The 25259-nt window shown below is 48.0% G+C and overlaps 1 protein-coding gene across 3 annotated transcripts in view; it reads left to right on the plus strand.

The window, feature by feature from the left end:
- Positions 1-19367, plus strand: part of CALN1 (calneuron 1) — a 325396-nt gene extending 306029 nt beyond the window's left edge. For all 3 annotated transcript variants that reach the window (XM_064478594.1, XM_064478593.1, XM_064478592.1), the window contains exons 5-6: positions 7207-7363; positions 19125-19367. In XM_064478594.1, the coding sequence (XP_064334664.1) occupies positions 7207-7363; positions 19125-19252 (285 nt within the window). In that variant the 3' untranslated portion in view covers positions 19253-19367. The remainder of the gene's footprint in view (positions 1-7206; positions 7364-19124) is intronic.
- The last annotated feature ends 5892 nt before the right edge of the window (positions 19368-25259 follow it).

Below are 25259 nucleotides of genomic sequence, written 5' to 3' on the forward strand. Positions count from 1 at the left end.
TTTAATGCGGAAACCAACTACTGTTCTAGAACAGGTTGCAAATAGTGGAAAACATGTCATAATAAATCTCAAATTAAACTTGCAAAGACTATAAAGTGTAGGGTAAGAGGTAGGAACAGGAGGGTTTGAACATTTTCTTATCACAGGTAGAGAAATATGAGAAAATGCAATTTAATTTCTCGAATTTTGATATAAGAAATTATGGCTTAAGGAATGCATTTGATAAATGGAAAGATAGCTACCACTAGAATCAAAACTAGGACAACTGTAGGGATTTTTTTTTGTTTCAAAAGACAAAAGGTAAGGAAAACATAAGGAAGGGCTAAAGACCAGAAAGCAAGAGACGAAATAATAAAAGCACAGCCAAACATGGTTATAACGGTATATGAAAATGTAATTAGACTCTGCTGTTGGAAGACAAAGAATCTCACGTCAGATTTTTAAAAAATTCAACTCTATTCACTTTATAAGACCCGTACATTTGCTTTATAAAAGACATGCCTTTTTTTTAATTAAAGTGCAGTCAATTACAGTGTGTCGATTTCTGGTGTGCAGCCCAATGTCCTAGTTACCATTTTAAACAGACCTGTGTTTAATATAACAGATGGTTTATAAACCAAAGGGAAGACATTTAATAGAAAGAAAACAAGCATAGCCATATTAATGTAAAAATAGATATTTTTCAAACAGAAAGCACTTGAGTTTTGTTGTTTGTTTTGATCGAAGTATAGTTGATTGACAATGTTGTGTTAGTTTCTGGTGCACAGCCTAGTGATTCAGTTACATAATATATTTATATTCCTTTTCATATTCTTCTTCATTGTAGGTTATTACAAGATACTGAATATAGTTCCCTGTGCTCTATAGTAAGACTTTGTAATTTGTCTAATTTTTATATAGTAGTTTGTATCTGTTAATCCCAAACTCCTAATTTATCCTTCCCCCCACTTTCCCCTTTGGTAACCATAGTCTGTTTTCTATGTCTGTGTGTCTGCTGTTGTTTTAAAAATAAGCACATTGAATTTAAATATTTTTTAATGAGGGGGTTGATAACAAGGCACACTGCAGTGGTGCTGCACCCATGCCGAATGTGTGGTTTTCCCCCACACCGCCAAGCAATTCTCCATCACCAGCTGGGCGTCCTCCAGTTCAGCTCAGTTCTGACACTACCTTCCCAGAGACAGCATGGATCCCAGAACTTAGGGGCTCAGTCCCACAGGTTGTCCACCCCACCCACCACATCGGTGACTAGTCACAAGTGCAGGTTGTCCCCTGTGCTTCTAACTCGTCTGTCATTCTCAGGTTCCCACGCCCCCCTCCCTTGGGTTCTATTAATTTGCTCGAGCAGCTCCCAGAACTCAGGAAGCCAGTTTACTTACTAGATTTACAGTTTATTACAAGGCTATTAAAGGATCCAAGTCAGTGGCAAGATACGTAGGGCGAGACCCCAAACACAGAGGCATCTGTGCACATGGATCAAATTCATGTGTGACTGTGGTGGGGGCCGGGGGCCGGGGGCAGAGAAGGACGGTTGGGGAGATAGTGTTTGATGGGTAAGGAGCTTCAGGTGAGCAAGACGAAAAAAAAAGTTCTGGAGATGGGTGGTGGTGATGGTTGCACAGCAGTGTGAATGTATTAATGCCTCTGAACTGCACATTAAAAAATGGATAAAATGGTAAATGTTATATATATTTGACCACAAGAAAAAAAGTAAAAACAAAAAACAACCAGAGATGATGATACTAAGTGAAGCAAGTCAGACAGAGGAAGACAAATACCATATGATATCATTTATATATGGAATCTAAAAAAAAATGACACAAATGAACTTATGTACAAAACAGAAACAGACTCACAGGCATAGAAAACAAAGTTATGGTTACCAAAGGGGGAAAAGGGGAGAGGATAAATTAGGAGTTTGGGATTAACAGATACACATTACTATGTATAAAATAAACAACAAGGACCTACTGTATAGCACAGGGAACTATATTCAATATCTTCTAATAACCAATAATGAAAAAGAATCTGAAAAAAGAATATATATGTATATGTATATGTATATGTATATGTATATGTATATGTATAAGTGAGACACTTTGCTGCACACCTGGCACTAACACAACACTGTCAATCAACTATACTTCAATTAAAAGCGAGAACAACAGTGACAGCGAAGCTCCTCACCACGGCATCTGGGCCTTTACTGCTTAGCACCCCACCCACAGCTCTCACCTCATCCCCTACCACCTTCTCCTGCTCCAAGTCCCCGGAAGAACGCCACAAATGACCATGTGATGGACCTGTGAGCTTTTACATTCCCCAGGGGTTTCCAAGCCATCCTGTGCTGCCCTTGTCACAGTGAGTTATCACACTGGATTAAAACCACTCATTTGTAGGAGGTGAGGGTATAGCTCAAGTGGTAGAGGGCATGCTCAGCGTGCACCAGGTCCTGGGTTCAATCCCCAGTGCCTCCATTAAAATAAATAAGTAAGTAAATCTAATTACCTCCTCCCCCCCCCCATTTTTTTTTTAAATGCTCATTTGCTTGTCTTTTGAGAGCAGGATCAACATCTTGCTCACCATTCTCCCCATCACAGTGTCTGGCGTGGAATCAGCTGACCATTCATTGAATTAGGGTATCAATCTTTTTGCACTAGAGAAGAGCCTCACTGAAAAAAAAAAAAATTAGGACTGAAAGAACAGTTTATGGAGATGCAGTTCTTTTCCACAGACTGCAATATGTTAGTCCTGGTCTTTGACCAATCAAGTAGTCCCCAAAGATGAGGTTCTGTAAGATACAGGTGATAATTATAAGGCTGCATCATGTAATTACTAAGGATAACTGTATTTGTGTGATTGGCTTTATAGAGATTTTAACTTCATGAAAATCTCCTCAGGTTCCTAAAAAATAATGGATGTACAGGCTACATTCTTTAACTAAGGTCCACTGAAAACAGAATAAAACAACAAAAATCAAATCTAGAAGAAAAATAAATAGGGTTAAAGATCCAAAATGGGATATAAGAAGTATTGAGAAAAACTGAAAATTGTGGTGCTGTTGTGCAGAGTTACACGTTGACAATAATGACAATCTTTTGGCTGGTTTTCTGAAAAAGTACATGATTCCAAAACTGACGCCAGAAAAGTTAAAAAGTGAAATAGATTGATGATCATGGAAGAAATACTTGTTGGCACTGTGCCCACATTGTTTTGTAGTGATTTCTTTCAAACTTGTAAAAGACAGATCTATACTGACAATACAGAAAACATGGAATTCTACTTAACTAATTTTGCTCTAGTATTCATCTCCTAATATTAGAACATGACCCAGAGAGCCAAATAAAAGGAAAAAGATAGATTTCCGGAATCTCCATCTTTCTTTCTCTTCTTACAGCTCCTGGCCAATTTTTTCCACCTAATTTCTGAATTTCAGCAAATTCTCAGCTGGTGAGAGTTTTTCCAGGCACACCAGTCCTTCAGTTGGTCTTCCAGGAAATGGTTACTCATTTTCTCGGAGTCTCTCTGGTGTTGTCGCTCTTCACCTCTGACTGTGGCAGAGGGGTCCCCACTTTCTCATCTGCGAAGTCTATCACCCCCACCGTGCATTTTGCCAGGCTTTTCCCAGCCCCAGGCTAACCACCACCTTGTCTCCTATCAAATCTAAAGGGAGATTATGTCATGGGTCAGCCCTCAGTGTATCTCAGGATCCACTTCCACAGTCAGTTAAACTGTGATGCAGAAAACAAACTCACTTTACACACACCACTTTGGTTGTTCTTACTCATATAAATGGCTTTGAGCTTGAGTCATTTAGATTTCCAGCAAGTTCCAGTAACCCGATTTAATCCGTCAGAGCAAGGGGCATATTTAAAGCAAGGTAGGAATTGCTTTACAAAGAATCCAGGGAGAAAGAAAAAAATGTCTAAAACTCCCTTTCATCATGATCCAGACTAACGTAAAGCATTGATTTCTGTACTGAGTCAGTCATACTGCAGAAATCGCGAAGTCTCAGTGGCTAACAACAAGGGCTTATTTCTCACTCAAATTACATGTCCTTTGTGGGTTAGCTCCACGTTGCATTCATTCCGGGACCCAGGATGAAGGAAAACAGTCCCTATTTGCTGTGTTTCTGTGCAGAAGAAAAAGAGAACTGTCAGAACACACGAGGGCTCTGAGACTCCTCTTGGACGTTCCAACACTTTCATGTGTCACTTTCACTCTTGTTTAATTGGCCAAAACCTGGTGCCAATGGGCAGGGAGATACAATCCTCTCACAGGAAGGCAAAAGAAACCATTGGAAATAACATAACCTGTTACAGCCCAGGCTCTTGCTCATAAATATTTATTTCCCTCCCTTCACCCACAAAATATACTCGTCTCCTCCTCAAGGGAGACACCCAGAAGTCCCATCCAATGACAACTCAAGACTCAAGGTCTAGAATCACAAGATATCCTTCAGTTCTGGGTGTGACTTCTCTTGATCTGGAGATATAGGAACTAAAAAGACAAATCACACCCCCCACCCCCACCCCACTCCCCCCATACACATACTCAATATATGGCAGTGGAACAGGGTCAGGCTGACCACCAAAACATTCCCATCCAGAAAGCAAACAGTGGAAGACACAGAGCAGTCACAGACGCAATGTGATTCTGAGATCCTGTTGAGTGGAACCCGGGGTGAGGAATGTTCCTTGATTAGACCCTAGTTCTGCTTCCTGGAAGTTGCTCTTTATTTCTTTGCGTGATTTCCCCACTATCCAGGAGATCCATCCTTTTCCTTTGTTCTCTTTGTAGCTTATCCTCAAAATGACTTGTGCCCATAGAAGGTTGGGAGCCCAAAGATTGTGGCAAGTTTCCAATAGTCATAGAGTCTTTTCGTCTGAGGCTGTTGGCTCTTGGCCAGTACAGCTATCTCAAAAACTTAGTCATTTTAAAAATCGATTTGACTTCAGTTGGTTTCTGCTAATAGCCACGTCCACGGTTATTTTTGAGACATTCTCTCAACTTAATGATCAGCTTCTTGGGAGAGCCACCTAATGCATTCAGAGGTTTCAACAAGGGAGACTTTAATTTAATACAGTTGGATTGTTATTTATAGCATTTCTCAACTTTATCTCTTCCTAGTTGAGATAAGAAACAATTGCTTCTTTCAATCCTGTAAGACCAGGAATTTTGGGTTTGTTTCTATCCCTGGCTTGCAAACCAACTGATTCTTTCCTGAGTTCATCTCTTTTTTTCACTCTTTTTTTTTTTTTTCCAGATTGAGCTATAATTAACATATAGCTTTCCATCAGTTTCATGTGTATAAGATAGTGATTTGGTATTTGTATATATTGTGAAATGATCACCACAATAAGTCTAGTCAACACCCATCACCACACATAGTTTGTGTGCGTGTGATGAGAATGTTTAAGATCTACTCTCTTTGTGGGGAGGGTGTAGCTCACTGGTAGAGCACGTGCTTAGCATGCACAAGGTCCTGGGTTCAATTCTCCAGTACCTCCATTAAAAAATAAATATATAAATCAAAACCTAACTACCCTCCTCAAAAAAAAAACTCAATAAAGATTTACTGTTAGTAACTTTCAAATATATAATACAGTATTATTAACCATAGTCACCATGCTGGATATTACATCTCCAGTCTGTATTTATTTTATAACTGAAAGTTTATATATAACCTTTTGATCCCCTTCACCCATTTCACCACTCCTCACCCCCTGGCAAATAAATAAAGCTGCCTTTTCTACTTCATCCAAAAAAACCAAAAAACCAAAAACCAAAAACAAACCACCTGGCAACCACCAACCTGTTCTCTGGATCTAAGAGCACGGGGTTGGTTGGTTGGTATTTCAGACCACACGGTTAAGTGAGACCATACAGAATTTGCCTTTCTCTGTCTGATTTATTTCATCCTGAGCTCATCCCTCTACTGTAGCATCCTGTCAGATACAACCAGTTAACAACCAGAGCATTCTGTGTCTCCAGCTTTTTACCAAAAGCCACAAACTCATTCAGTATGTATCTACCCTCCGAGCAATAACAGGCAACAGTTTTATCAACTGTTTCGCTGCTGCATGACATGGATTGTTGTCTGTCCAGCCTCCAATAACGGTTTTCTTATTTCCCGCTGCCTGGCCCTGGAACCCATACACCATATTTTAGAATTTTGTTATGGTAGCTTTTCATTTTTATGTCCTGATTTCTGTGTTGTTGACTTAAATCGAGTTATATTACGGCAGCAAGGAAGCCCAACATCTCTGAGGCTAATAACAAGAAAGGGCATTTGTTACTCATGTGACTTTTCCTTTATGGGAGATCTTCTCCACTAGAGCCTCATTCTGGGACCCAGACAGAAGGGAAAGCCTCTCTGAAGGGTGAGTTAGCATTTCTCATTGCATCACAGCAGAGGGAAAAGGATGCAGGATAGAACCAGACAATGGCTCTTAAAGTGCTATGTGCGTATGTTGGTAGGAGTAGGTAATTAGGTTTATCTATTGATTTTTGTAGAGGAGGTTCTGGGGCTTGAACCCAAGACCTCATACATGCTAAGTATGTGCTCTGCTGCTTGAGCTATACCCTCCCCTCTAAAGCTTTTAATTGGATGTGGCCTCTGTGACTTCTACTCATTGGCCAAGAAAGTGATATGACCAAATCTGATAGAAATTGTGGAAAAAATATATCCTCTCACTCGCAGGGGGAGAGCACAACTGGAAACGCTCCACCTTGTCTTCAGCTGCTCTTCCTCATAAACACGGCTCTGAGCGCGCGTTTTGTCTTGTTCGAACAAGGTGCACACTTAGAGCCAGATGAGAACTGCTGGCTTCTTGGAAGATTTAAAACTTTCTAGAGACATTTGCATTGTCTGGGGTGCGACACCGCTCCAAAGTACATGAGGTGTGGAGGTGTGGGAGCAGATGGCTGGGTGAGTGAGAAACCAAACTAGCAGGTGGCAATTTTTTTTTTTCCCTCCAAGAATCTCAACTGAAGGGGAAAAGTTGCTCTCGCTCAATTCCCAGTAAGTCCCTGCAGGTTCACAAGTATGCTTGGAGCTGAACATGGTGGAAAACTGCTCATCTGATGTCTTGAAAAGCAGGGACGTGTTTCCATAGAGGAGGGTTTGGGCTTGCTGGTCACGCCCCACGCTGAGTTCCCCCCACCACGTGCCCCAGACGCTCTCATGCCTCTCTCTCTCCCCAGTTCGACATGCAGAGGATAACCCTGGAGGAGCTGAAGCACGTCCTCTATCACGCCTTCCGGGACCACTTGACGATGAAGGACATCGAGAACATCATTGTCAATGAGGAAGAGAGCCTGAACGAGACTGCGGGGAACTGCCAGACGGAGTTCGAGGGCGGTAGGTACCCAGCGCCTCCATGTCCTCTGTTTGAAAACGTGTTTACAGTCTCCTGGGCTGAAGGGGCCTTGGACGGAAGCCACACATTGAGGACTGAGGTTAAAGGATCCTTGTTGCAAAGATGCAGTACATTTCTCTTTTTTTTTTTCTTCCTATTTCTTTCCCCAAACTCTGCATCTTTGCAAGACCTCCATTGACCCTTCCTTGTGACTCCAAGGTCTGTGATTTGACGTGTGGCTCTGTGATATTGGCCTTTATTTAGTGGGGGCTGCGTGGGGTGGTGCCTGAAGACTGTTTCAGCTGCCCACAAACCTGGATCAAGTCCAGTGGCTACTGTGTGACCTTGGACAAGGGGTGTAGTTTCTCTGAGTGTGTCTCCACACCTCTACACAGCAGGATAACTGCACCTACTTCACAAGGTCCTTAGAAATGGATTACTTCTATGCTATGCTCTCTGAACACATGGGACGGAAAAAAAAAAAAAGAAAAAACGGCCTGCTCATGAAAAAACTCTCATGAACTCAACCAAGTAGTTACAGAAGAAATAAGAATCTTCTGAGGCCAAAAAAGAGACCCAGGAGAGGTCATTTTTCTTGGGCTCACGAAAGAAAACTTAAGGAAAAAATAAAACCAGCCAACCTTGCCCCCTAATCAGTAGAGAGTTCCAGGGAAGCTAAATAATTTAATCCCTCTTTCCACCTTTCAAAATCCGAGCTTCTGGAACAGCTCTGATGTACAGAATTTTTTTAAAAATTTTAAAAACATTATAGCAGGCTACCAGCAATTTTTTTAAACTTATTGAAGGTTGAGACTTCTTAAAAAGGTCAACTATTTTTTTTTCTACTTTTTTTTCTGAACATTTAAACAGGTCAGTAGGTACAGACGGTCAGCGGTTACACAGACGCCAGAATGGAATTTGGTTCCCTGGTCTCGGAGCTGCTGTGTTAGGGCCTGCCGAGCCTCATGACAGGCAGATGACATGGGCGGAGCTAGTTTGGTGGCCACAGCAGCACATCCAGACCCGGGCTCCTCCAGGCCCTGTCCGGGCGAAACCGCTACAGGGGACAGGTGATGGCTTCTAGGCGAGGTGACAAAATTAACTCAAGTCAGGGAAATAGGGCGTAGGGAGGATTGAGGTAAACTTGACAGCAAGGCCTCCTTGTAAAGGCGTCCACACTGAAAATCTTCAAAAGTGCTGTGTATGGCGAACAAAACTCAGTTGTGGTCCAGAAGGTGCCTTGGTCTCCCTACTTGGGACCTGGGCCATAGCATCAATGACTGTATTTGGAGTCGCAGCCACAGAGACCACACAAGGGCAGGGGGATCACAGCCAATGCCATTGACAGCCAGGCAGGCAGGGGATTGGGAGGACCAGTAGGGGTGAGGAGGGCAGGGATTGGACTAAAATTTGGGAAAACAGCAGGCCTGGCCTCCCCATTCTCTCTTGTTCTCAGCTGGCAGACTCTGTGCTCAAACAGTAGACGTGTTTGGGGCTCTAGCCCCCCTGCTGTCAGCCACGCTCTTGAAATGGGCGGGAAGAGTCTGGGCCTTACATTTTCGGTAAGAGCCTTTGTTTATGGATTGGTGTTTTGTTCAGAGAAACATCACAAGTCTTAATAATTTGAGAAAGGTCAGCCTGCACTGGAGAGTAACAGGACCTCTAAGCTCTGTCTTTTTATGACTCAAAAGCTTATATATTAATGAAATAAATAGCTGACAAAGGGGTTTCAAGGAGAAGTCTTCCCGGTCTGTCTTAATGACCAGTCGGCACAGCACTGGCCACGGCTACCATTTGCGGGCACTCCATCAGGGCCAAGTGCTGTGCTAAATGCTTCACAATCCAGGATCTTATTTAATAAAAGAAACATTACTTGTAATTAGCACATTGCTTTCTTGAATGACCTCTTTGACTTGGATTACATAATCCTTTTTACGAATTTTTATGTCTGAGAGGGCTTTTAAAATATGCTGGCGCTTTTTGGCTGCAAACACAGGCTCACTGGTTTGTGTTGAGATGTGAGATCTTTCCAATCTCAGCTATGAGCAGAGTCACCAGTGCATGTATTTAAAGCCTGCAGCTGTCTCCAGATTCAGGAAAGGGCCTCCCTGATGGTACTTTGGGCACAGGTGTCTGGGAAGAGAGGGATGCACAGGCACAGAATTCGCCCTGGTGCCCTGGGACCAAGAGACCTTGTGGTGACCACGGCCTCCTCCCCTCCGTCTCTCCCCCATGCCTGCTGCCCACAAGCAGGGACCTGCTGGCAGTTTGAGCCTCGCCCTGCTTACCCCACAGTCTCACCTCACAGGTGAACGGCTTGCGCTTCCTAAATCTTCTCAACCTCCAGTTCTTTGGGTCTCCCTGTCCCCGAGTGGTCGACTGCTTCCTGTCTGCTCTGGCCCTTGGCCCAGGCTGCACACCCGCCCTGTCCAGCCCCTTCGGCCCCTCCGCCACTGACATCTCAGAATCCCCCTCCCACCTGCCAGCTGCCACCATCCCACGTCCTGATAAATCCGGCACCTAACTCTAAAGGGACAAGGTGATCTCCTTTCTTTCTCTCTTTAGCAGTGGAACTCTTTTCTTCTCCGCAACCCCAAATGACGGATGAGAGGGCAGGGAGCCACGTGGGATGTTCCCCCCGACTCCAGAGCCCCGCTCAGCCCCCTGCACTCTTGCTTCCCACCCCCGCTCAGGAAGCTCTTCCTCTGCCCTCCTTGGAGCTCTGCTGCAGCACATACGCGCCCATGCTGACTAGCTCGCGCACAGAGCCAGGTGACCCGTGGGGCTTGGAAATCCCGCTCTATTTGGTGTCAGAGGAGGGAATCGACGAGCAATAAAAAACCTAAAGATGCAGAAAGACTTTGCCTTAGAAAGGTGAAAGGGCACATGTGTCTCTGAGCAAGGAAGGAGGAGACAGACAACGAAATAGGCATTTTGTAGCAGAGTCAGATTTAAAGAAGACCACGTCACGTGGCTTTGAGCTCAGCAAAGTCGGAGCTTCTGGGCTGCGATTCTGGAGTGGGAGAGGGGCTGGGTAACGCAGCGGGGGGCATCCTGTGTGAGTCCTTAGAGGCAGCTAGAAATTACCCGGAGGGCTTCCAGGTGCCGTCAGCATCATTTTATGTCAGTGATGGTGTTTTTCACTTTTGTAAGACTTGGGTCTGCTGCTCTCACACAGGTGTTCAGATTCCGTCCATTCGGTCAGGAAGTATTGATTATTGCTTCCACATGAACGGAAGGAAAAAGAACAGAGAAGGAAAAAAGAACAGTGCAAAGGGTGTGGTGCCCCTGATGGGAGAGCTTTGGGGTTTTTTTGTCTTCTTTTTAGTTTTTGTTTTGCCTTGATTTTTGATTTTTAGATCAACACACACACACACACACGGAGCCCCTCACACAGTCCAGCGTGCCTTATCTGTGTGGTAGGTGGGGCTCTGTGACCTTAGGTGAGCATTGCTTTTTCCCGTCTTCTCCCAAGGAAAGGGCAAGAGGAGACAGAATGAAATTACAAGTTACATATAAGGGAAGTTTCCCTGGCTTCTTCAGGAAACCCTGAACCCAGAGCTCACACTACGTGTAGAACCCATTTTCCTAAAGCACCAAAAGAAAGTGTCTGCAGACACCCCTTCGAAAGCAGCTGGAAGAATAGAAGAATCTAACTCAGGGGCTCTGACAGGGACTTTCCTTCCTTCACAGCCTGGTTTCCAGGTAGGAAGTCATCAGACTGTGTCGGGCACTTGACTGGGTGTCACCCCCTGTGCTGGGTGCTCCCGGCAAGAGGTCACCTGACCCCACTGAACGCAGGGGCCCTCTGGCATCATCCACTAGCCGGCAGTCTATACATCCCCAAAATAATTAGAATATTTGGCTAAAAGTAGGACTTCCAGACTCTCCCAACCCCTCAGACAGTTTTGATCTCCTTTACTAAGATAAATGATGCCTGATGTACTGATGCGTGGTAAATATTTGTGTTCTAATTATTTGGGGAAATAAGTAGGTCAGCACCTGCCAAAATGAGTTAGCAATAAGGCGGTGTGACCACACACGGCGCCCACTCCCCGCCGTGCTAAATAGGAGAGTTGTAAGATGTCTTGGTTCGACCATCCGTAACCACCAGATACTTTGGTTTTGGAGAACAGAAGCTCGGTGACACTGAGAGACAAGTTTCATATTTTATCATTTGGTTCCAGTCGCTGACCTATACGGAGCGGTCTTGTGGCTGAATCATCCATTTGCCCTATCACCCGATTCTTATTAAGTGTTCTTATGATCGGTTGTTCCGTGTTCAGTTCGGTAGTGCTGGCTTCCAGCAGGATCCCTGCTCAGTGCGTACTGAGTCCAGGCGGGGAGGGATGGAGGGAGAGCCATCCGTCAAGCCTGCCGAGCGCCGGTCCTGTGTTAATACGTGGGGCTGACCTGTTGGCACAGCCTGAGGGGTCAGTTCTGTGGCCCCTGTGGGACAGATGAGGAAACTGAGGCTCAGCAAGGTGGAGTAATCTACCCAAAGTCAAATAGCGAGTAAGGATCTGAACCCGGGTCCACCTGACCAAACCCTGTTCTGGCTCTTCCTGCCTGGCCTTGGGTCATTTCCCTGGGGCTCTGGCATTTCAGAGACTCTTCACAGAACAGATTTTCATCGTCCTTGCTCCTTTTCCTTTCCATCGCCAATGAAATCATATTCTATTTGGACGCTGAGTGCAGCAAGATCTGTGTGCGAGCCCTTTCAAGACACATCCCCCAAGTGCTGTCCCTAAATGGAACACCAGCTGTCGGGTTCTCGTAGACATTCTGACAACATGCACGGGAGAGGGAGATGAAGCAAAACCCATCAACTGGAGAGTAAACGGCTGCTGTGAAAGACACAGCGGAGCTGCTCCCTGCCATTCAGCACCTCAGTGTGACGGACGAGAGAAACACGTGTCAGGGGGGTGACCCCGACCGAGTGGCCCCCGAAGCATCACTGTGCAGACGTGTGGCTTCTGTTTCCTGCCCTGGGTAGACTAGCTATAGGACCCTGGGTAACTTATTTTAAAAACCCCTGAGCTGTATGTTTTCATCTGTCCAATGCCAAGATGGGACAACTATGGCCATACCTGGATTCAAACATTTCTGGGCTCCTTGGAAGGTCAGAAAGAACTTTGAAGCCATGTCCAAGGTCTCCAGCCCAGATGCCCCTGCGGAAGTCGCAGTGTTTCTGTCGGGATGTCAGATGCACACCTGGATGGAGAGACCTGGCCATGCACCTTGGGCATTTCATGTCCATCCAACTGAAAAGGGCGTGATGTGTCATCTGTACCATCTGCTCCCAGCTTGCCTGGTGCTGTGACTTTTCCTGAAATAAAACCTGTTCTCCTCGGGTGGATGTTGGAGGTTAAAGTGTAAGTGAGGTCCAGGCTGGTGTTGGGACAGGAGACAGTTTTCAAAGAAAGTTGGGGCTTGAGCCTAAAAAGGATTTTCCTATTCTAGTTGGAGACCCTTCACAACAAACCTGTAGGAAAGTTTTCAGGAGCCGTGAGAGAGGAAGGAGGAGATTCTGAGATATGAGATAGAGACCAGGAGAGCTATCTTTGATAAATAGACATGATGGTTAAGATTTCCAGCTTTGAACTCTGAACGAGTCTGACTTAAAATCCTGCCTCACCGTGTATAGGTCACTTGAGTAAGGCTCATAAATAAATACTAAGAGCCTAATTTTCTTCATCTGTGAAATAGGAATCGTATCATGACCTACTTCCTATGGTTGTTATGAGGATTAAATGGGGTAACACGGGAGAATATTTAGTACAATGCTTAACACATTAGTAAGTACTCAAAACAAACAGATAAAACTAGCCGGTCCCCGGTCCCAGCTCTCTTTTTAGTGTAATTTTTACCTGGAGATATTGAGGAGCATGTGTGAATCTTTGCCCACATCTTTGAAAGATGGGGCAGAGATCAAATGTACAGGGTTTGAACCATCCTCTTGACAAATTAATTCCTAAAGTCAAGTCCTTGCCAACATTGGAGTTCCCGAAAGCATTGGTCAAGATTCTTTTGGTTTCAAGTAATAGAAGTTCAATCCCCTTAAACTAAAAAGCATTGGCTCAAATAATAGGGGAGGCCAAAGGGATGAACTCTGGCTGACCTGGACCCAAAGAGCTCAGGCAGCATTCTTTCCCTGCCCTCGCCTTTCTCTCTCTCTCACTCTCTCTGTCCTTTCCTCTCGGTTGGCTTTATCCTTGGTCAGGCTCTCTCTCCCAAGGTTGAATTTCTCTCAAGATTCAGCTCTCTCTGTTCCAAGAAGGGGCTCCAACTGACTCTGCTTGGCCCGCGTGCCTACCCCCGGACCAAGCCAAGAGCACGGGCTGCCACGCCACCTGGTCAATCTGATTCCTTACGGTGGGAAAGGTGAGGCCCTGGATTGAGAGTTCCACGAGGTGGAGAGGCAAGAGTCCCAAACTGAAAGATGAATTTCCTTACAAGCAGGGGGAAGGATGGCTGGAAAAGTCAAAATAACAGCTGGCCACGCCACACCAAGGGTCCTGGTGGGAGCCTCAAGTCCAGTCACAGCTGTCAGACATCTAGAAACAGTTTTATGGTGGAGAAGGGACCAGCTCACACCCATACAGGTAGAGGTGGCCCGTCTTCCTCTTAACAAAAGCATCATAAAACACACAGCTCTCTTCCCTGAGAGGCCACACCCACCAGTTCTTACATGGGTGCCCGGATGTTTTTGTTATCACTGATGTGTAGAAAAATCTCTTTCACAAGCTCTTCATTAGTTCCATTTTAGGCTATGGAAATATCCAATTTCATACAATAATGTTAGACCTGGAAATCACAGAACTCTAATAGCCCCCAGACCTGGTAGATCTGGATTATTGTGAAAATCACCTGAGCTGGGTTTTATATTGTTCTAACATTTGCTGAGCTCCAAACTCCCTGCCAGAAACATCACTGACCTCGGTCTCTGCTGGGGCAATTAATCAGAACTGGTATGATTCTGATTTGCCTTCTTTGGGAGCCACTGCCTCTGAGGACTGAAGCCAGAAGGATTATGAACCCATTCTATCCAGGGTCACCCAGTTGGTCAGTGGCAAAATCCATGTATACTCCTGTCTCCAGGAGAGAATTCAAGAGCCATGGCCTGACATTTCCCAAGCAGAGCAGTGTGAGTCTCTGTTAAAATAAGAGGAGGAAGGAACAGTCTGTCACTAAAACTGACAAACCCAGGTCCTGTCACAGCAGCCAGGAGTCTGTCGGCGTACCGACTCGCTAACGAGCTTTCAAGAAAGCAGGAAACCTCACTTGTATGTCTGCCCGTGTCAACCTCCCTTAACTCACATTTCATCCCCCTGTACTTTCTGGACTCCTACTGTGTCGAATACTATGTAGAAAGAGAGATCAAAATCTACTGGGAAGAAAGACATAGAAAAGATCGCCAGCAGCATGATATATTCTTGCCATTTTCAGTGTTTGGTAAGATCTAAAATGGAACAGGTACCTCAAAAAGTTAAACATAGAGTTACCACAGGACCCAGCAATTTGACTCCTAGATTGTTACCCAAGAGAACTGAAAACATTTCCATGTAAACACTTGTACACAAACATTCACAGCAGCATTATTCATAATAGCCAAAAAAATAGATACAACCCAAATGTCCATCAACTGGTGAATGGATAAACAGGATGTGGTACGTCCATTCAATGGAATACTATTCAGCCACAAAAAGGAATGAAGTACTGATACACACTACAGCATGGATGAACCCAGGGAAGACTATAGAAGCCAGACACAAAAGGTCACATAGTATATGATTCCATGTATGTGAAAAGCCCAGAATAGGCAAATCTGTAGAGACAGAAAGTAGCTTAGTGATTGCCAGGGGCTGGGGAGAGACGGGAATGAGGAGTGACTTCTAATGTGTCTAGGGTGATGACAGCATTCTGCAGTTCGGGATGAATTAATGAGGCAAGAGACCAAAGTAAAGTTTGGGGAGCACCTGCTATAGGATCAGCCCTGTGCTACAGGCAGCAGGGAACAGGAGAAAAACCAGCAAGTCTTTTCTCCAGCCCTCAGGGGATATAAGAAGGAAACCTTGCATTTCTCTAGCAACTCACAGTTGGACATAGCTTTTGCTTTTTTATTAACCCATTGATCTTTGAAATAATTCTTGGGATTAGCAGAACCATTGTCATTAGCTCCTTTTACAGAGAGAGAAACTGAGGCTCAGAGACGTTCAGTCACGTGCCCTGGGCTCTTCCTAAGTGGCAGTTAGGAAGAAGCCATATGTCCAATGCACAGGTCATCCTGGGATGGCCACTGTCTTGTTGAGGAAATCCGGTGGAGACACCGAGAACAAGTAAATACACAAAGATACAGTGCAGTGCGAACATATGACAGCCAAAGCAGGCATTCCATTATTACCAACAAACACGTCATTAGTGCCTGGTCGTGCTCTGTCAGCCACACCAGGTGTGTGACGTGTGTTTTCTTTGGCTCTTCCCATGGCTGAACTTTCCATTGCTAAGCGGGGGATCAGGAAGGGAGAGTCTCTGCAGAACTTCTGGACCTGGATATTAGACTCAGACCTGGGCTCAAATCCCCCTCCACCATTTTCCAAAATGAGCTTGGACTCCACTTGTTGGAGTTTCAGGCCCCTGACCTACTAAATGAGGACCGCACACCTTCACTGTCTATTCTGCAAGAACGTATACAAAGCACAGAACACATGCCTAGCCCAGTGGGGTGGGTGCTCAGTAAGTAAAGCAGAGTTTTGTTCAAGGTTTACAGATGGGAATTAGCATTCACTGGGCACAGACGATGTTCCAGTACCTTCATATGTTCTTAATCCTTAATACCCCCATTTTATAGATGAGGAAACTGAAGCCCAGGGAACTTGGCTCGCCCAAGGTCACACAGCTCGCATGTGGGATAATGTCACGGTTCAGATTTGGGTCTGGCTCTGGAAGTCACTGCTGTTTCACTCTGCCACACAGCCTACAGTGACATCAGAACTGGGTGTGAATGAATTCTCACCCTTGTGGAGTCTGAATCACAGACCCAGATGATGATGGGTGTCAGAGCAGCCCCGGAGTGAGCTGGAAGCTTCACTCTGCCGGCAGGACTCCGGTCTGGATCCGGACTCGTGTGGCCTCACGTACAAACTGCTAGGCCTCCAGGCCCTTCCTCCCTCCTTCTCTCTCCCCTCCTACTGCTTTGAAGGATTTTTAGATCAAAGGTGCAGCTGCTCTCCGGGGAGGGGGATAATCCTGTTGCCTGTAACCTTGTCTTCCGAGTGTCCTTCAGTAAAGAAGGGCTTCAGCAAAAAAAATGTCTCCCTCAGCCCAATCGCACCATTTTTTCTTTTCCCTAAGCCTTCGCCAGCCCTCAGGATAGAAAGGTAGATGTCTGCCTTCAGAAGCATCTTTCCGCTGAGGAGCAGCCCGGAATGAATTAGCTCGTCCTCAGAAACCGTTAGATCCGCCGCTTCCACATCCAAATCTTCTGCCTTCCCGTCCTTTCCTCCCCAAATGCCGCCTCCCTTTTCCTTCCTGAGGGCTGCTGCCTTTTTTTGCATCTGCCCACTCCTGGGGGCAGGCACATCTCCGCACCCAGGAAATGCTTCCTCCGGGTAAGAACGGGTAAGAGTCTAAGACCCAGACGTGATGAGCACATAGAGGACGGAGCCAAAAATACTTCCAATCACCCCAGGGAAGCAGAGGCTCAAAGGACCCAGAAGGACTGAAGGTAACAAGAGGAGACCTAAGAGACTAAGGCAGAAATAACCACCGAGTACCGGGGAGGGAGCCCGGAGCTGTGCCGGGGGCGTGGGGGCTCTGGGAACGGTGGCTCGCTGGATTACATTCCTGCTGGATGTAATTTCTAAAGGCCCCTTGACAGGCCCCCAAGAGGCCTTCAGGGGAAGTTTGTCTGCCTTTGCAAACGTTGCCAGCTTCCTGTTTCTTCCCTACTATTTCCAGGGCTTTGGAGGAGCCACCAAGTTTCCAGGGGGAGAAGGACTTGAACGCTTTCAAGGTTCTTTAAAGGCATGTGGACCCTACCTTGACCTTTTCCTTTTTGCCAGTCTTCTTTCCTGCAGAGAGCAATTTTAAGGGAAATTACATTCCTTTTCTTTTTCTTTTTTTTCCCACTTAATTTGGCCTAAAGAAAAACCACTTTCCCTCAGCTGGTGGTTCTCTGCAAAGGTAGAGTGTAATGTCTAGCAGGACCCCTTTTCAAAATGGAAGGTCATCTGAAAATGTTCTTCTGTCCTGGCATTGGGTTTTCCTGAAACCCTCCAGCCCCCTGCTGCTAACACACACACACACACACACACACACACACACTCCTGTACACAAACACACACACACACACACCCCTCTGTCCCCACAACTCAAACTCTATCAGATTTTTTGGCCCTATTGAAACCTACAGGATCAAAAGCTCTGGGAATGGAGCCCAGATTCCCTAATTACCTGGAGAGCTTATTAAAACGCACATTCCTGCCCTCCACGCCCAGAGGTTTTGAGTTAGCAGTCCTGTGATGGGGCTGGAGAATTCGCATTGATGGATGGCAGACGCCCAGGCGGTGCCAGTGCTGCAGGCCAGGAGCAGACTTCTCCCCTGAGCTAATCGGTGAACGGTATGTAGAGATCACTGCAGGACGAGGGTGGACACGGGAGGAGGTGTAGTTAAAAAGAGGAAAGAGAAGGGAAAGAGATGCTGGCGTGGGAAACTATGCTTGGAGTAGAGACCTGTTCTTCCTTCATTGAAGCTTTTCTTTCTTGCGATTTCCATTTCCCTGTTAGTAACCCACTAGTGAATGCCTTCTGATCAAGACCGACTAAGGGTTTCTCGGGGGCCTTATAAAAATGATGACACAAGACCTGACCTAACAACAGTATTAAGAGACTAGCACCCAGGACCCAAGGTCAGACCCCAGGACCCAAGGATCTGGGGGGAGAAACACCCTGCCTCCAGAAAGACTGAGAGGATTTTTTGCCTCCCTGCTTGGCACTGATCCTGTCCACAGCGTGTGCAGTTCCCCAGGTCTCAGACTTCAGCAGGCACCAGTTAAACAGGGAAGATCCCTGGCCCCACCTCCAGAGTCTCTGATTCGATAGATCTGCAGGGGGCAGGGGGTGGCCTGAGAATCTGCATTTTTAATAAGCTCCTGGTTGGTGATAGGCTCCTGCTTGCTCAGGGGCCCCCGCACTCAAACCACTGCTGCGGGCAGTGCAGCTCTGCCCCAGTGCCGGAAGTCCCTCAGAGTCACCCAAGAACAAACCCAGGAAAGGTAAGTGGCCTCCAGCCCGGCACGAATGGGCAGGGAAGCACCCCAACCTCGCTCTGTCTGTAACAGCAGCTGCAGAAACAGGAGCCAGGCACGGCCACGGCCACGGCCACGGCCACGGCCGGATCGTGTCTTTGGTGAGACTCACTCTGAGATGTTATGTACCTTCTTGCTCAGAAATCACCGCAACTCTATTACATCTGGAAGTCCGTACCTCACTCTGACATCACATGTGTCATGATTTGGGTTATTGAAGTTTTGGCATGTCATACCATTTGCCAGGAGACATGGCGTTGGGCCTCCTCCGAGAGCCGTCCCAGAAATGCTTTCCGCTGTGCGACCAGCCTTCATCCTAAAGAGGGTGTTGTTGAGGAAGACGGGCAACCTGTTTTACTGTGTTGTTTCTCCCTTCCCCCACGTCCACCCTCCTTCCACGCCTCCTTGCCCTCTGCTCCCCGCCCTCCTCCCCCCTCCCCCCTCCCCCCTCCAGTGCATTCCCAGAAGCAGAACAGACAGACCTGCGTCCGGAAGAGCCTGATCTGCGCCTTCGCCATGGCCTTCATCATAAGCGTCATGCTGATTGCGGCCAACCAGATCCTCCGGAGCGGCATGGAGTAGCCGCGCCCCCAGCAGCCGCGCCCCCAGCAGCCGAGCTCCCGGCTCACGCGCATGTGCTTGCCCCGCGGGCAGACTCTTCCTCCACGAAAGCAGACACGGACGGTGCAGACGCGGCACCGGCAGGCGGCGGCGGCGGCGGCGGCGGCAGCGGCAGCGAACCCGAGGTTGCAGTGCAACCCGTGTTGTTGCAAACCCACTTCCTCCCCTTGGCAGGTACACAAAAGGGCTGTCTTCAGTGCTTTAATGGTCTTGTTTCCTAATGCAATAAATAGCCAGGAGTTCCGGATGACTGCTTCAACCCCTCGGTAGGAACTCAAAAGAGAGACTTCATTTCCATCTTGGAACTCCAATGGCCATCCAGGTCGGTGGTGTGAGAGCAAGAGAGAGGCTGAACACACAGCCGCCTCCACGCCCCATTCTTTCAACCCAGGAGTCAACTGGGGACTCCCCTTCACCCCCACACCCACCCCAGGGCAACCCTCAGTTCCAAGAGGCTGACTTCCGGGTTGCTGCAGAAATGGGGGCTTTCCATCCCGCCCTGACTTCCTTCCCCCACCCAGTGGAGCCCCCCAAGGCGTGAGGGGAAAGCCATTGCACGGGGTGCAGCGCCTGGCGGTTTGCAAGTTGCGCCCCCTTCGCTTCCGTTCTTACTGCCTTTTCTACAGGACTCTTGTTGGCAGAGTTGGGGAGCTCTCGGTTTCCGTCGGCACTTGGCTTTCTGTTCCTCAAGCCCATCACGCACCAGCATTTTGGAATCTGCAGAGAGCCTTTCTCCCAGCTTTGCTGCCTTGCTGCCATTAGACAAAAAAGAAGTATAACCGTGGGCATCTCTATAACACAGACACGCAGACTGACGTATACTCTGGGCTTCTTCATATGTGACGTCAATCTTCCCTAATCGCTTTACTGCCGTTAGAAGCTTGTCCTCCGGCGCGCATCCCTGCCTCCTTTGGGTGTAGATTGGGGGTGGGGAGGGACTGGGGCTGATGGTGAGGAGGTGTTGCAAGCCACGCCCCTGTGGTCCAGAGTAATGGAGTCCAGACTCATGTCCACGCCAGGAGACCTCTGTGAGTCAAGGTCCTTGTGCATCATACCTTTTTCTTATCTTAACATTTGCTTTGTTAGTTAGTCTTCCCCAAGATCGAAAGAGAAACACAGTCCCCACGGGAAAGATGGAAAGATCAGACTGCTGTATTTTACATAACATCTTCCGGCAGTCGGATCCTGCAACTGACTCATTTTCACGAGGAAACAAAAAGATGTGAATAAGCTTAGCTGACTCGACAGGTAAAATACTTCTGTTGGGGAAGGGAACCGAAGCCAACACCACTTCAAGTCTCTGATTCCCTGACTTTTCCTCGATGCTCTGTCAGCCACGGCTGTTAATGCAAGCTTGCGTAGTCTGATTCACTGATAACCTTTTGCTGTAATATTTCCCTCTGTGTGTCACCAAGCTCAGGTCTTTATTTCTATAATGGATTGTCTGGCTCCTCTTTCCACTGCATCCTAAAGCTCCAGGCTTTCCCCCTCTCTCTTGTCCCTGTCCGTTCAGTACTGAGGGGCTGGAATCCTTCCTCTCTGACGGCAGCCGCTTTGGGGTGCAGTGTGTGAACCCCTGAACCCCTCCTCAAGCCTCCCCTCCCTCCCTGCCCTGCCTTCTAGCCTTCTCAGCCTTGGAGCATCCAAGGTCTCAGCTTGGGGGGGTCTACTTCCACATCCCCTCTGCAAACACTTCTAGAAACTTCCTCAACGCAAATATTCACAATGAGCACAAGTAAAACTAGGGTTTGAGCCATAGTGCAGAGGAGGGGCAGGTGCGAGCTCCCGGGGTGGGGGTTTGGGGAGGGGCGGGGAGAGTCCCTCTGAAAATGCCTGGGAAGACATAGCCAGGCCACGTAAGGCAACAGCCTGCCCACCCCTCCTGCCCGCCCTGCCAGGCTCTGCCCGTCTGCCTCTCCCCCGCTCCCCGCACCCGACTCACCACCGCCCCTCAGGACCCAGCTCCTGAACGAGAACGGTCCAAGTGCAGAACACGGACACACAGGACAACTTCATCTTTCATTTCTGCCCGAAGCAGTTTGCTCTCTCTTTCCACTGCACTTGGGTGGGAGGGACACCATGAACGACCAGGCCCTGTCCTCTTGGGGAGAGGGGGAAGGGACCCCAAGCAGACTGGATAGAGACCCCAGGGATGGTTCTTAAAGGATCCTGACCTCTGAGGGGGATTGCAGTTCTGGGCAGGAAAATGAGTACCTCTTCGAAGGCTGCTTTGCAAGTTCTTCCGCCTCCCACTGGAGAACAGGGGCCCTGAAGGATTTGAGGGCTGGACGTCACTGGAAGAGATATTAGCCCCTCTGCAAGGGTGCGAATTGAAAGGCATTCTGGAGAGGCACCAGCAGCCTGTTCCCCACCAAGTCCTCAGCATCATCTCCCTAAAAAGGGCCCTTTCCTTTCCCCCAGGGACGGGGAAGTGAGTTCATCCTACTAGGAGAAGGCATTCTTTGTAGGTGTTGCCCGGGAGACAGGGTGAGAAAGAAGCCATAGAATTCTCCGTGACGGGTTCAGAGTTAACTTCCTACCGTGGTAACCTCACGTGTGGCGCCGGGAGCTCGGGGTGTGGGGACGTCCCAGAGCGAGAGGCAGCCCGTAGACTCTGGGCGCTGAGAGCTTGCTCCCCGGCAGCTTTGCCTGGGTGGTCTGTCAGCGGTGTCGGGCTTCTCTGTAAGGCCTAAGATGCTGGCTTCCCACGGCCCCACCCCAAGTCCTGTCCACACCAGTGCTACTCCACACCCCCGCGCCAGTAACCCCCAGACTTACCATGCGCATGGATAAAGACTCTGGAAGGTCCTGGTGCTCACCTCCGAGGTGTGCCATGTGGCCCCAGCCGGAGGTGACCTCCACAGGAACTGAGAAGGAGGAGCCCAAATCTCACTTTGTCCTCCCAGCGAATAGACAGGAGTCTGTCATGGGCTGGCTGAGTGACTGGTGGGTGAACCAAGCTTGGCTCGTTCTTGCCCCTCCAACCACAAAAGTGATGACCAGGGAGACATTTTGCTTGGGAGCCGAGGGATGTGGACCCCGATCCCCTTGGCCCCCAAAGAAGGGGTCTCCCATCACTCCCAGAGCCCCCAAAGGGGACCCAGCATGGGAACTATTAGCCCATGGCTTCCAGAATGTGCGTGGGTCCCACACGACCAATCTGTAATTTAAAAAAAAAAAAAGGTGTTGCCACGGCAACCCTCGCATTCCACCCTGAGTTTGCCAAGGCACACAGAAATAGGGAATGTTTCCTTAAAGAACAAACTCTCGGGTTCTGCCTGATTGCATCCTGACTTCCTGAATCCATGTCCCACTGGTGGGAGAAATTACCCTCAAAGGATCCAGTGGTTTCTCTGTCTTTTCCTCTTCTGTTTAAACCTGTCCCTCCATTTTCTCTGGAGAATAGGAGCTGCCTGTGAGCCGGGAGGTTCCCTCCCCTCTGCCCAGAGCCCCAAGCAAAGACCCCTTAATCTGGGCAAAAAGGCAGAGATGCCACCTGAAAGACAAAAAATATTTTAAGCCTCAGTCTTTAAAAGCATCTGTTTGCCTGTCGAGACACTCTACCACAAGCCAGAAACGGGAACTAAAGTGAACCGAGGTTTACATGTGGTCTTCAGCAAGCCCAGTGGTTTCAGAAGTTTCTAGGTGTTTTATTTGCAGAGAACAAGATGTGTACGGCGGGCCTTCTTTCCTGATACCTGCTTCCTGTCTCAATTTTCACATGACAAATAGTCCACTCTCTGCGGCTAGCCAAAAGGACCTAATGAAAGATGGCAAACTCATTTTGACAATAATGCCCCATCCCAACCTCCCATCCACGGAATCACAAAGTGATGTATCTAAGAACTGGGAGAGAGAAATTTATCTTTTATTCCAAATGCCGTCTCTAGGCTTAAGTCCAGGCTCAGGTCATCAATCAAAGAGAGTTTTGCTCTTAACCCATAGCTAGCAGACTCCCAGGGACCAGATGAAGCCATGACCAGAGAATTAAGGTGTGACCGCCAGGCGCAGCTGCGTGGCTTGGCTGGCGTGGCCGTACGTGGCTGGGAAGCCCTGTTCCGCTCTGCTGTTGCCTCCCATCCCTGCGGAAGCCGCTGAGTCCTGCTCCTTCCAGCTGGAGGTCTCAAACCATACTGGGTCATTTTACTGCACTGACTGTTTTTCCAATAGCCTGTCATGATCATTTTATTCATCCTGTCCCCCTGAGAGAGACAGAAGGTCTGGAACCCCACTGCAAAGAAGAGGGGCCCCTTTTCCTAGCATGCCATGACGATACAGACGGACGGAGTTTAAACTCCTGGGCGCTGGCACGTGCTGGCTGTGTGACCAGGAGGGTGGCGGAGCGGCCTTCCCTGGAGAGCATCTGTCTGAAAGGACCACAGATCAGAGATTTCTCGTTGGGCGCCTCTGTGATCCTCACGGGGCTAAGAGTCCAGAACCTAATGGCCTCGCCATGGCCATCTTCCCCTAGAAGGGGAAAAAAAAATCTATCAGAAACAGGAAAGAAACATTATTCACCAGCTAGGATTTTCAGTTTGAATTCTTGAAGGCTATGGCAGAGAAAGGAGAATTTGGGCTGCCTCTGACAGACTTGGTCTCCACAACAAGTTGAATGTCAGACCTGTTCAGCTTCCCTTGACTAAGTCACTCCAGGGGCTGTCCTTGGTTATGTGGCCTTGTCATAGACACTTGGTCTGGAGGGAAAAGGTCAGAACACACAAACCAGCCAAGCCTTTCTCTTAATAGCCTATGCTTCATGCTAAGTCCATGGTCATGTCAACCACTGTCGTTTCTCCTGAATATTCGTTTGGGACCCTTTTTATAAGGTCTCAAGAGACATGATAACAATGCTCACAAAGTCCTGGAGTCAAAATTAAATTGATTCAGTTGGCTTGAAATATAGTCACAAAGAATCAGGTTTTCCCAACCCCACAAAGGCAGACTTCTGAGACCTGAGAAAAGTTGCCCCGTGTCCTGCCCCGGCTCCTCCTTTGGGAAGCTTATCCGTTGAGCACACCCCCGACTCCTACCCCGCCGTGCTGGGCATACCTTCCTTGAGTGTGATGGGTTGGCTTTCAAACTGGTGCTTCTCACATTGTCTGACGTTATTGTCCAAATGAAATGGATGCAGAGGCTGGAATTTTCCCAGGGAGTAGAGCAGCAGGATAATTAGGGAGGAATATTCCAGGGAATGCAAAATTCAAGTGTGATGTTGCTCCAGCCCTGGGCCTGAGAGAGGGAAAGAGAGTTTGTAAAGGGCTGTGGAGGCTGACCTCTGAGCATCTTCCCTGTATGTCTGGTCCACTCTGGGAGCACACGGGGGCTGGAGGGCCAGGGGGCTGCTGCCCGTCAGCCTGTTCCCATGATGCATGCTGGGAACTTCTAGAGGAGGCTCACGTTTCCTCGGGGGATGCTGACATCTGCCAAGCCCAAAATGCCTTTCCCAGGCTGGGCTCAGACCTGTTGAACTGAGGCTAGGAGACAGGAGCTTAGACCTGGACATGTAAGCAGTGCTGTGAGCGAGGAAGGGCACGGGAGGCAGGACCCCCACCAGCCAGGTATGTCAGAGTGACTTCCCTTCCTTTTCCCAGGTTTCTCATCTCTAAAGCAAGAGGAAAGGTAAACCAGATGGCCCAGAAGAGCCCTCCTTTCGTGACTCTGAAATGAATCAGAGTGAATGCCTACATTTGGGAGGGCCCCTGTGTCCCCTGTGAATTGCACCAGGGACTGGCAGCTTCTTATTTTAAAACAAGTCACAAGGGGCAGTTGTAATAAAGCATCCCTTTTGGCGTCCGCTGGCTGTAGACGAAACAATGCCAGTCGGCTTCTGTCGAGTGTGCCTTGCAGGCAAGGGGTTTTGTTTACGCCCTAAGGGCTTGCTGATTCAAGGGAGCATCGGAGGTGGGCTTTGCGTCCCGTCGAGCCAGTGTAAAAGTGAAGGGGATGTGATCACTGTACCACAGGCCGC

This window comes from Camelus dromedarius, chromosome 24, assembly GCF_036321535.1.
Source record: "Camelus dromedarius isolate mCamDro1 chromosome 24, mCamDro1.pat, whole genome shotgun sequence".
NCBI lineage: Eukaryota > Metazoa > Chordata > Mammalia > Artiodactyla > Camelidae > Camelus > Camelus dromedarius.